The 12,333-nt window shown below is 47.7% G+C and overlaps 1 protein-coding gene across 1 annotated transcript in view; it reads left to right on the plus strand.

Annotated features, from left to right (window-relative positions):
• Window positions 1–675: 675 nt before the first annotated feature.
• Window positions 676–12,333, plus strand: part of WDFY1 (WD repeat and FYVE domain containing 1) — a 49,772-nt gene continuing 38,114 nt past the window's right edge. Inside the window, exon 1 of the mRNA XM_084779483.1 lies at window positions 676–874. Within this exon, the coding sequence (XP_084635609.1) occupies window positions 738–874 (137 nt within the window). The 5' untranslated portion in view covers window positions 676–737. The remainder of the gene's footprint in view (window positions 875–12,333) is intronic.

The raw sequence follows: 12,333 nt of genomic DNA on the forward strand, positions 1-12,333 counted from the left end.
TGGAAGAGAGAGCTGTAACTGGGAAAAAAAAAAAGTAATCACAGTCTTCCGGACAGGAGAGTGTTTCGTCAATGTAATTTGTGCAACATTAACGATCATAGGGTAGAATTATGCTGTGTCTCTGTCTTCAACCGGCATAGGCTATGAACACTTCGATGATGGTAACAGCCCCAGCTCTCAGCGGTTAGGGCTGCTTGCGTTTTTCTCATAGCTATGCCACGTTAAGCTCGGAGTAGACTTTCTGCCGTTCAGTTTTGAGACAAAAGCATTCACCATCTCCATCTCTAAAATTGAACCGTATCGAGATAATCCTTGTAAAGAAGCCAGAGTGTGCTCACTATTCAGTGTCATTTACTGCAACTCAAATAGTCTAAGATGAACCCTTTTCTCACCTTTTAACACGCCTGAAATTGGGAAGTGTCTTTCAAACAATGGCTTCTGAGGGTGGATACAGTGTGATATTGTTTGAGGGCAGGTGCCTATGCTCTGCTACTGCTCAGCTCGATCCGTTTCCGGGAGAAAGGTTTGGCTTTTTAAAGGTCCAGGCTTTTCTGGGCTTCTCTCTCGGATAACAGAATTGAATAGCGCGGCTTCACTAGGCAATACAGTATCTGCGGCGGTACTCGCGAACTTACGGCAGCGTGGCGCACACGCGGCCGGGTTGCCCTAAGCAACCGGCGCGTCCCCGCCTGGCGGTCAGCTGATGGGCCGCCCGCGGGGGAGGCCCCGGCGCGAACATGGCGGCCGAGATCCACTCCAGGCCGCAGAGCAGCCGCCCGGTGCTGCTGAGCAAGATAGAGGGTCACCAGGACGCCGTCACGGCCGCGCTGCTCATCCCCAAGGAGGACGGCGTGATCACCGCTAGCGAGGACAGGTAGGGTCTGGGAGCGCGCACGGGGTCCAGGGCGCGAGGAGGGGGGGGACCACCACGAGGCGTGGGGACCGTGGGGTCCCCGGCTCTGCCTCCTTTCCTGTAGTCACCCCGGATCGAGGGCCTAACCCCCAAGTCCCGCGTCCCTGCAGAGATCCGGGTGCCGTCAAGCTGGTCTGTCTTACTCCTCCAGTCTGAGATCTCTTCCCCTGCGCGCGCCTTTAGTCCTGGGAAGCCCTACGCGCTCCTTTCAGCCCGGGACCGTCTCTCACTGCACCCTTTCGTCCGAGACCTGGTACCACAGCACCTCTTTATCACGGGACCCCGGCTCACAGACTCTTTCATTCCTGGACCTTGTTCTAAACCACTGACCACCCCTACAGCTCCCCCTCCCCCCCGCCCGCCGAGTCCCGGGACCCCGTCTCACTATTACCGTCTAGCCCGGAACCCACAGGCCCATCCAGCTCAGGACCCTGATGTATAACTCTCCAACATCCTGACATCCTAGGTCTCACAGGGCTTCTTCAGTCCAGGATCTTCCTCCCTACGTCTTCAGTTAAGGACCCTCACCGCACCCTGCCCCTCTGGGACTTAATCCCTCCATGTCCCTTCTAGGGGGGAAAAATGCTCCCACCGCAGGCCCCTAGTCCAGGGTTCCCAATGCACCCCTACAACTCAGGATGACAGTTGTCTGCGCTTCTAGCCAGCCTCTTGTCCCTCTGCCGCCCGAATCCTGTCCCATAGAGCTGCTCCAACCTCGGACCTTTGCCTCCTGTATCTTCCTCCTGGGCGTTCTCCTGGGTCGGTTCCAAGTCCCAGAGGACTAGCGGCTTGGGACCTTGGGACCTGGTGCGGGTGTTTGTTCCTTACAAGAAACTCCTGGGGCACTCACCTTTTCCTTCTAGTTTGTTTAGAGGTTGGGGTTGGGGGCTATACCTTTAAACAGTGCTTCACCTGGCCTCATGGGCAGCTGCATCCCCCCCTCCCCCCCCTCCCCCGTGTAACCACAGTTGCTAGAACTATCTGAACTCTTAATTGACCAGATAGTGTTTTCATTTTTAAAAGATCGGATGCATGTATTTTTAAAAGATAAGTTATTTACAAGTAAGCAATTTTATTTACAAGTAATTTATTTTCGTAAGTAAGAAACAATGTCATTTACAAGACTAAAACAGCCCTGTTCTGAGTGTCCCTACATTTTGCCAGTCACTAACAACACTTCGGAAAAGACTCATTTGGTCCAGTGATTTCATTTTATCCGAGAGGGAACTGAAGCCACAAAGGTGTTAACTAGTTTCTCTGAGTCAAGGAAATCCTGAGGAAGGCACACATGGAACCCCCGGACTTGTCATCTGCCCTCGGGTTTTCAGGGCTGTGTGAACTGAGTGGGGAAATAGCCCTTGTTTTTAGCATTGTAGCAAGTTTGAAACTTTAACCATTTAAAGCACAGTTGAGGGAAGCAGTTTCCCTGTAGTCTTAGGCAGTGAAAAGCCCAAACTGGAAGGGCTTTGGAGAAGATATTCTTCTCTCAAAGCTGGGAAGGCGGGGGGTGAGGGTGGGGTGGGGGGGTGTGGGGGGTGGGGGGTGGAGGGTGGGGGGGCGGCAGCCTTTTGTCTTGGTACCTTTTAAGGCGAGTGAAGTTGAGGACCTGCTCTGAATGGAAAAAGGAAACTTGAAGCCCACAGCTCCTTCTGGACCTTTGTATTTGCCTTTTGAATGAGCTTAATTGGGGATTTTTTCCCCCTCAGGTATTTAGCTCATTTCCCCCTCCAGTTTGCATGTAACTCACCTCAGACAAGGCGGTATGTGACTGGTAGGCTCTTTGCCTGGGGTGTGTGCAGCAGAAGTTGTGTGAGCAGAGTGGGAACAGGAGCCTAGGAAGAGGGGAATGCGAACAAGGCAAATGGCAGAGTAGTGGTGCTTGTGTGACACACGAATTCAGACAACGGTTTATTAATATTAAACCCAGCCGGCTTTATTTGGTGAAATATTTTATTTGTGACTCATGCCTGTTGGGTAAATTGCTGAATGTCTGAGAGTGCTGGACAGGAACAGTGCTAATAAAGATCTTACTGAAAGTGATTACTAAGCTGCTTTTCACATGTTCAGGGGAGTCTTGGGTCAGCTTGGTTTTTTTTTTTTTTTCACTCCTGCTCAGCTGTCCTGGAGGATCCTGGCAAATGACTGGACCACCAAGGAGTTGCTACTGAAGGTTTCCGATGTGTATTTTAAACCTTTTTTTTTTTCTTTTTGTGGGTGCCACAATTCATGGCACTTAATGAAAGTATGGGCTGTGTTTTGTTTTGTTTTGGTCCTATTTTTCCCACCATCATTTCTCATACTTGTCATTCATTCATTCATTCATTCATTCACTCATTGAGGACTACTGTATCGGATGAGTGTGAGGCCCTGGCTTGTATAACTTCTGATGTACTGTTTTTTATGGCCCTTGACCCAAGGAAGCCTATATATATTATGTCTGAGGACTGAGGTCACTGGAGTGCATTATTCAGCCAAGAATGTCAGACGTGCCTGTCCATTTGCCTCCACCATCACTGTAAGAAAGGTGGCTGGCGTTAAAACAGCTCTTTCTAAGTGATGAGCAGTTTACTGAGGACATGGCCCCATCTACTCAGCTCCCCAGATGGCTGGAAAACACAGAAGGAAGAAACTCCTTGGGCTGGATTCAAGAGCCATCTGTATAAGGAGGTCCTTATGGATGAAGGCGTGGTTTGTAGAAGGGAGGGGTGCGTATCCTGGTTCCAGGCAGAGGGAAAGGACAGAAGGGGATGGGAAGTTGTAAGGGACTGGAGATGTTTTAAAGTGACCGGAGCCGGGGGTGGGCGGGAGGCCATGGCCGCAGAGGGCCGAGGTCTTGGAAGGGTAGGGCTCAGTTCTGGGAAAGAATTGTGATATGGCTTTCTTAGGAACTTGCAGTTTATTTTGCAGTCAGGGACAAACTCTAAAAAAAAACCAAGCAAAGGATGTGATTGGAATGTATATTTTAGAAATGGCGGTTAGCTAACTCTTTCAAAGTCCCTTTTCTTCCAGCACAAAATTTGGGTATGTGTGTATATGTCTGTGTATGTGTGTGTGTTATTACATCCAAGCTCACATCCCCCCATGAGATCAGTGCAGCCTATTTTTCCTGATCACCAGTTCTACAGCTCAATACATTTTCTAAGTAGGAAGTGCCTGTGTGTGGAAGTCTCCTGAAAGCTAAACTTTGGTACTAAAACTTGATCTGAATAGATGGATTCTTTGCAGTCTTTATTTATCCCATACACTGTGAATATTTGTCTCTTTCCCTGCAAAGGTAGCAGTAGTTGAGGATACTCTGTCAGGTCTTGCCAAGAGTATTATGGAACGTAAGGCAAACATACCGTATTCTGACAGCCATTTGACGGGTCAGAAAACTGAGGCACAAACCACACTGATGTAATAATTGCCGAGACCACAAAGCTATTAAGTGGTAGGACTGGGGTTTGAACCCAGTTCTTCTACTTCGGGCCCAAGTTCTTTGAGCTATGCGCCTCTGTGCATTAGAAGAAGCTGAGCCCAGGCTCCATCAGTCAGCAATTGAGTGCCAGCAGCAAATACGAACGACAGGATTCACTTTTTGCCTTGATCAGTGAGCCTTCCTTTTTGTTAATTTTCAGGATTTAAAAAAATTGGCTTTCACCTTTTTAATGCAACTTTTGCACCTTGTGCTTTAATACTTACAAAAGTAACTTTTTGTATACCTTTATTTGTGTGGTGAATAATCTATATATGAGTTTGGATGCATGCTTACCAGCGTGTGCCTGTGGGCAGACAGGCTGAGCTTTCTTATCGGCCCTTTTTTAATTTGCTTTTTACTCAGGATTTCCTGTAACCCAGGCTGGCCTTGAATATACTATGCAGCTAAGGATGATCTTAAGCTCCGGACTTTCCTGCCTCCACCCCCTAATTGCCAGCACTCTGGGCTTGTGCCACCACATCCTTTATTTTTTTGTTTTTGAGACAAGGTCTCACTATGTAGCCCAGGCTGGCCTCGGACTGGTGATCCGTCTGTCTCAGCCTCCTGAATGCTGGGGTTGTAGGTGGGTACTTCCACAAGTGTGGGTAGGGACGTAAGTTGGAAGATCTGTAGCAGGATGCAGCTGAAGTTAATTTATTGCAGAAAAGCCACAGAGAAGGAGGATGTCCTGAAGGGAAAAAACTAAAGACTCAAGGGGCTTCCTGACGTCAGGGCTCACTTTTCCAAAGTCCGTGCCAGCGAGGCCAGTAAGTGCTGGATCCTGGGGAACATTTGAAACTATCTGCAGTCACGTTGGCAGGGCAAAAGATACCATTGGCATATGGATCCGTGCCAGGCCCATAGCTCAGCATCCTTTAACGCCAGGGTGACTGCTCAACTGTGGTACACAGACCCAGTCACTAGTCTTTCTGCCCTTTAGAAAGTGGTTCTCACCCTTGAGCATTGAGAGGATCTCTTGGAGTTCTTTGAACCAGTGCCTATTGGGCCAGACTCCTGGAGGTTCTGATGAGGAAAGTTGAGTTTTGGAGTGGGGTTCCCCGAGAGAGCTGGCATTTCTGTCAAGTTCCTAAGGGCTACTGCTGACCCAGGGACCACACTCTAAGCACCAATGTTGGGCAAGAAAGGAGGGTTGGACTTCGATCATCGAAGGAGAATGTTCTTTATACCCTCCCTTAAAAGAAGACTTCTTTTTAAATCGTGCGCATATGTGGATCTGTGCACTGGGAATGCAGGTGCTCTCAGAAGAAGGCTCTGGACTCCGTGCTGCTGGAGCTCCAGGAGGGTTTGGGTTCTGAGAACTCCAGCCCTTAGGACATGCTCTTAACTGCTGAACCATCTCTCCAGCCTTCTTCCCCCACCCCTTTCCAGCAGTTTTGGTTTATTTCTCTAGAGTTATTTGATGGATACCCACATACTATTAGGTACTGTCTCTGTCACTGTGACAGAATGCCTGAGGTAGGCAACTTGAGAGAAGAAAAATATTATTTTGGCTCAAGGGTTTCAAGTTGTGCTCACTCAGTCTTGTGGCTTTTGGACCTTTGGCAGGGCAGTGTGTCATTGAAGGGAGAGCACGGCAGAGGACACCGAAGAGACAGGGCCAGGGTCTCAATGTGCTCCTCAAAGGCACCCCCCCCCCCGCCGCTAACCCCCCCCCAGTCCCTTACTCCAACCACATCCTGAGATTTCCTATACCTCCTGATAGCATCACCAGCTGGGGATTAAACCTTTTAGAAAAGTATCCTTTGGGGGACATATAAGACATAACCGTGGAGCTGGGGAGATGGCTTAGTCAGTAAGAATACTTGTTCTGCAAGCCTGAGGATCTGAGTTCAAATCTCTAGCCCCCCAAATACGAAGCTGGACATGTCTGTGCATGCCTGTAGCCCCTGGCTGGGAGACACAGACAGGTGGGTCTTGCACACTCACATGTGCACCACACACACAAACACACGCACATTCAAAGCATAGCACCCACCTCTTTTCCAATAAAATCAGACCACACATATCAGCTCAATATAATCCACCTTCTGAAGACTATTAAGTCAATGTAAATACTAAGGTTTAGTTGGGGTCCTAAACTTTCGAACCCACAATTATTTGAGCTGTGAGTCTGTAACAGTTGAGGAAATGAAGTGAAGACCACCATCAAAGGAAGTTCAGCGGTAAGTTTAAGAATTGGAATCACAGCAGTTATTATCCAACAGGGGCGGGGGTGGGGGTTTTAGGGCCAGGGGAGACTGAAGCAGAGATTGCCTTTGCAGGGGTTGTGGGGGCGGCGAGCTGATCTCTGTGAGGCTGAAGGGGCAGGGGCCGACTCCCCAGACACATGCCTGCTTTTGGACTCTGCTAGAACTGCACAAAAAAATGTAGACAGTCAGCTAGTGAAATGATAGATGTATTCAAACATGCAAACTCCCGTTACAAAGCTTTCTCGTTAAGTAAAGGCTGCAGACCTGCTGTCTCCGTTTTGACAAGGTTAGAGATGAGCCTTAGTCCCCTGCTACTGCTCCAGGAGCCTGCAGGCCCAGCATCGATTTCAGCAGTGACCTCGGTTTTCTTTGGCCTAAGTTGAACAATGACAGATCTGTGTTTTCATGTGCTGTGTGGAAGCTGGTTTTGAAAAAAAAAAAAAAAAGAGTCAAAGTACAAAAACAAAAACAAAAGCCTCAATTTTTCAATATTTTTATAGTCTTTTTCTTATTTAATCTAGTGTGTTTGTTGCCTGTTATACATTACTTTTTTTTTTTTTTGGACAGAATCTCATGTAGCCCAGGCCTTCTGGGATCACAGGCATGTGCCACCAAGCCAGGTTTATGCAGTGTTGGGGATCGAACCCGTGATTTTGTGCATATTTGGCAAGAGCTCTACCAACTGAGCCGTGTCTCCAAACTGCCTTTGAACACTTACAAACATACTAACATGGCTTGTGGGAAAATATATGTGTTTTCTAATTACTTATAGGGTCTGACTCTAAGCCTAGCTTTTAGATAAAGTGCTTAGAAGGAAAATCTGTTGTAGCCGGAAGCCGCTCATTTGTCCCGGGTGGTTGTCATGCAAGGCCTAAAAGTACATCCTTTAGTTTGTTGGCAACAAACTAATAAAGTGAAGAGGGAGGCAGCAGGAAGCCAGCCTGGGAGTGAGTGCGGTGACTCTCCAGTGTCAGGGCGACCCCTCACTGCTGCACATGTTCTTTTTATAGTGTAATTGAAAACAGAGGCCTGGGCTGGGGGGGGGGGGCAGGGGGGGGCAGGGGGGGGCAGGGGAGCTGGAGTCTGACTCCAAGTCATGTGACCTTGGACAAGTTACTTAGTCCTTTTGCATCACGGTCTTGTCAGCTGCAGAGTGCAGATAGAGTAGTGTCATCGGGTGTATGAAGAGCTGACAGATTGATGACTTAGATGGAAAGCACTTAGGATTGATCCTGGCACAAGGGCCAGCAGTTGTGATTTCATTCCCATTATTTTCTATTTAATTTCCTTTATGTCATCAAAAGCTAAAAAAAAAAAAAAAAAAAAAAATTCCTGCCGTGTGTGTGTGTGTGTGTGTGTGTGTGTGTGTGTGTGTGTGTGTATGTGTTATGGTGTACATAAATGTGCATATGAATAAAATGCAAAAAAAATTTCCTGCCCTAAATAAGGCATTTGAGAGTAAATTACAAGGCAAGCTTTTATAACTGACTTTGAGTCATGCCTTTTCTTTATTTCCTTATTTGATCAGTTACAAGTCATTTCAGTTATGTGCATGTCCCTTGTCGATCTCTCCCCTGCTGTGTCAGAGGACCCTGAGATCAGGTCCTTTGATTGACTGGTGGGACTCACACCTCACAACAGTCCACAGCCATGGCATATTGTCGTCCCAGGGCACAGCATAAGTCCAGCAAATGCAGGGGAGATGGAGACACGAGATCGAGCTTCTGGGAATCCCCTCTACAGAGTCACCCATTGCTGAATCATGTGACCCCTTGTGTTACTACTTGTTAGGGGAGTTCAGCGGAGACTGTATGCCAAGTGTTAATCGGGGGCCAGTTACATAGCAAGCACCCTCTCCCTAGCATATACCAAAAGTCTGGACTCTTAAAAAGAAAAACAAGTGTGGAACATAACTCACATATTTTATACGAACATTAAAGAGGGTCAGCCACCATTCTGTTTAGAGAATGTTGGGACCCTTCTAGAAATCCAAGGTCAGAGACACCCCTTGAAGGCAGGGCAGCTGACTCAGGCCTGACTGCTGCATTTTCACCTCCTGTCTTGTCCTTGCTTCTTCAGCACTGTAAAACCTTGATCACCACAGCCACCTCCATGAGGAGTTTGTGAGTCCTGGCATGCCCTACTCGAATCTGTCTTGCCACACTCATATCTCCAAAATGGATTTTACAGTATCTTTTTCCTGGTCATGATCTTTCGCTAATGCTGTGTGTCATCATTGTCTGTAATAGGATGTAGGGGACCTTATAATTATTCTGTCCCCAAGTTTCTTTCCACATCTATTTCTGACTTTTCAGTGCTTCTTGGCAGTGTGTTCTCTGTCCCATTAACGTCTGACACCTTTCCTCACAGAGACTCTGTGCATCTTCCCCGCCTCCCACATCCTAGCCTTTTAGGGCTGCGTCTACTTCTCTTTCCACCTGCGGTAATTTTGCCCTGTTGGCCTTTCTCAGCTTCCCCCACTTAGAGCCAGGAGTTTGTTGCTGTTGTCTGGATTTATTCATCTGATAATTTGGCCTCCCACAAGGCCCGTACCTTCCAAGAGCAGGTCAGACAGCAGGCCCTCCATAGCTAGCAGCCGCCCAGCACCACTGGGGTGAGTGACAGACACTCGCATTGCTGTATAGTAGGCTTTCTTCTGGTTGACTCTACTTACCTACACATTCTCCCATAGGAACAAAGTTACAGTGTCACGCATGATACTGGTTTCTAGAATTATCTTACCTTCTTAATGTAAAATGCACTTAGCAAATTATTCTGAAAGTTAAGGGAGCATGAATGGGTACTTACTCACTTTATTGAGTAATTTTATTCTCTTTTTAGTCTTTATTTTTGAGGCAGGGTTTCACTCATGTAGGCTCGGGTGGCCTCAGGCTCACTATCTACCCAAGGATGGTCTTGAGCTTTTCACTCCCCTGGTTCAGCCTCTTTAGTGCTGGGATTACATGTGTGAGTCATCCCCACCCCGCCCTACCCTGCCCCACCCCACCCCGCCCCGCCCCCATGTGTGGTGCCGCCTGTGGCTGGAACACGGGGTTTGCTGTGAGCTAGGCAAGCAGTCTACCATCTGAGCTCAAAGTCATCTTTCTAGTCAGCCATTTCTTCATAGACCACACAACTTCTCTCAGAACAGTTCCCTTTAAGTTCAAAGTAAATCTGCAAAGATCTTGCACAGATTTGGAGTGAAAGGTCGCCTGTCAGGACATTTCCCTGTTCTTATCTCATTCTCTTTCTGTTTGCCTGCTGGCAGGAGCATCCATCTCCACCAGCTTCTGGGGAAACTGGGGGTGCTTGAAGTCAGTGTTGGTAGGGAGCCTTTTGGAATACTAGGCTATGACTGGTTTAGCAGAAAATAAATACCACTTGGACTAGATTTCTTGGGGTTCCTGGGTACTCCCAAAGTACTTCCTTACTACTATGTGTGCCCCAACATTTCCTACCTTGTGTGCTTAGGTAATTTCTTCTTACTCACTGGGGAAATTGTTTGAAGGCCTAAATTTTGAGGGGTCCTGCTTTTGTCCCATCCATCACGTTCCCGCCTGAGTTTCTAGGTGTCAGCCCTCCTTTTCACCCACCCCGTAGATCCGGCTTCCTTCCGCCGTTCCCAGCCAGCACTCTTGTCTTTACTCGCTGAGTGCTGGCCTCTTAAATTCTTCCAGTGTTTAAAACAGTGTAAAGCTTGCAGCAGTGTGTCCAGTGCTGGTCTGATTGAATCACCAAACCGATAAAGGAGCCAAGAGCAGAATTTAAAACTAACTCAAACCCTGCTTCCTCCGGGCTAGTTCAATCTTAGGTTTCCAGAGAGCTCTGCTGGGCTACAGGTAGAGCTGATGGTTTTGTTGTTGTTTGTTTTGTTTTCTACCTTAAGAAAGAGTGTTCCATGGGCCCCATGTTGACCCTAGCTTGTCTAATTTATTCCTGTCCTCTGGGGCTTGGGATTTTCCTTAGCCTTCTTGTTTACACGGAAGTCACGCAAAAATCATTCTGACGCCAGTAGTAAAAGATTACATCTGGACTGGTCTCTCCCATCACACAAGAACCTGCAGGAGCCATCTCAGCCACATGTCTGTGGATTCTTGGGGAGAGGTGTTCCTGGTTGGGGTGGTGCCAGGGTCCCCAAGAGCCTTCTTCTCTGGAAGAAAGCAGCAGGCCGTGAGACCGTCCCCACAGGTCTTTGATCCTTGCCGCAGTGTCGGACAATAAGTCCATTCTTCTTTCATGAAACCAGGCTAAGGCCTCTAAAACCCAGGCCATGTTGTAGGTTTAGAACTTATGGGTTAGAGAGCCACTCAGCAACTGTTCTCTGTTTTGGCTCCCTGTTACCAAAGGAGACGCTTTGTTCTCTAGCGGAAATGAAGAGGTCAGAGTTCTAGCGACTTGGTCGGGAGGAAATTGCTATTTATGTGATAAAGACAGACTGAAGTGTTGATGGTGTCCTTCCTTCTTCCTTCCAAGCTAACAGTTTAGTATTCCAGAAGCCATCCTAGGTGCCAGAATGAAACATTTTTACCTGTATCCTCCAGAGGTCCCAGACTAGGAAATGGGACCCTTTGTTGTGAGTGACAGAAGTGTTCAGAGAGCCCCAAGTCCAAAAGTATCGGCATCCCTACAAAAGTCACAAACCCAGCTTTCTTCCCAGTTACTGTTTATCCAAAGTCTAAGATAAATTAGGACCTTAGACTTACTTCATAGCATATTGTATATTCTGAAATTGGCTTTTTAATTAATTCATTGAACACTGCCTATTATCAGCATAAAATTAGAACGTGCTTCAGTTGCTTTATTCCTGATGTCTTGAGAGGAAAACTGTAAAAGGTTATAAGTGTTGCTGTTGGAGGTGGGTGGGCTTGGCCGTGGGCTCCTTCAGAAATACTTGAGTGCTGTTGGAGATCACAAAAGGGCACAAGGTTGTCAAGGTGATGCAGGCATCATAAGGTGTTCTAGGAGATCATGCATTAATTTCTGTGGAATAAACCATCCTTCCAACTCAGAGCTGTGGTGCGGAGTCTGCTGTTCACAGACCACTGTAGGAAAGTAACACACCAAAGCCTCCCCTTGGTGACAGGGTGACAGAGTGACAGGTATTATGATGTGCGTTCCCGTGAGCTCCTTGGGTTTTAGAGAATTCATTTAGAATCTGTGCACAGTGGGCCTCTATCCAGTGAATCATTGACCCAAGCTGTCATCCAAAGGACATAGCAGTCCTTTTTTATTTTTAACTTTGAAGTCTGATTTCTAAGTATCTTAAAATGTATTCTATCTATCTGTATTACTTAGCCTTTGCTATGTCCACATCACCTCAAAACAGAAGCTTAAAGCAGCAGGGCATTCACTGTCATGAGCTGTGGGTCAGAGGCCTGGTTCCTCTGACTCTAGGCTCGCTCATGCGTGTGACTCAGCCACTGGAGAACTAGCTAGTTCCAGGCTTGGTGAGGGTGTCAGCTAGGACAGCACTCCCTTAATACACACACACTTCCTGTCACCTGTCATTGCTCCTCCGCCACAGGCTACCCCTCTCCCCAGAAGGAAAGGCCTTTCTCAGAAGAGTCCCACCATCACTTCAGACACACTGTCGACCATAGGCCATGGTGACGCCAGGCAGCCTACTCAGGCCTGCCTAGGGAAGGCTGTAAAATCAGGTGGCAAAGGGCATAGAGCAGGAAGGGGGAAAGATTCGAGCACACTTCACATACTCTGACATTTGTATTGCGTGCTAGGTCCAGCTCACTCCACAG

The sequence above is a fragment of the Acomys minous genome (genome assembly GCF_964271855.1).
Source record: "Acomys minous genome assembly, chromosome: 4".
Taxonomy (NCBI): domain Eukaryota; kingdom Metazoa; phylum Chordata; class Mammalia; order Rodentia; family Muridae; genus Acomys; species Acomys minous.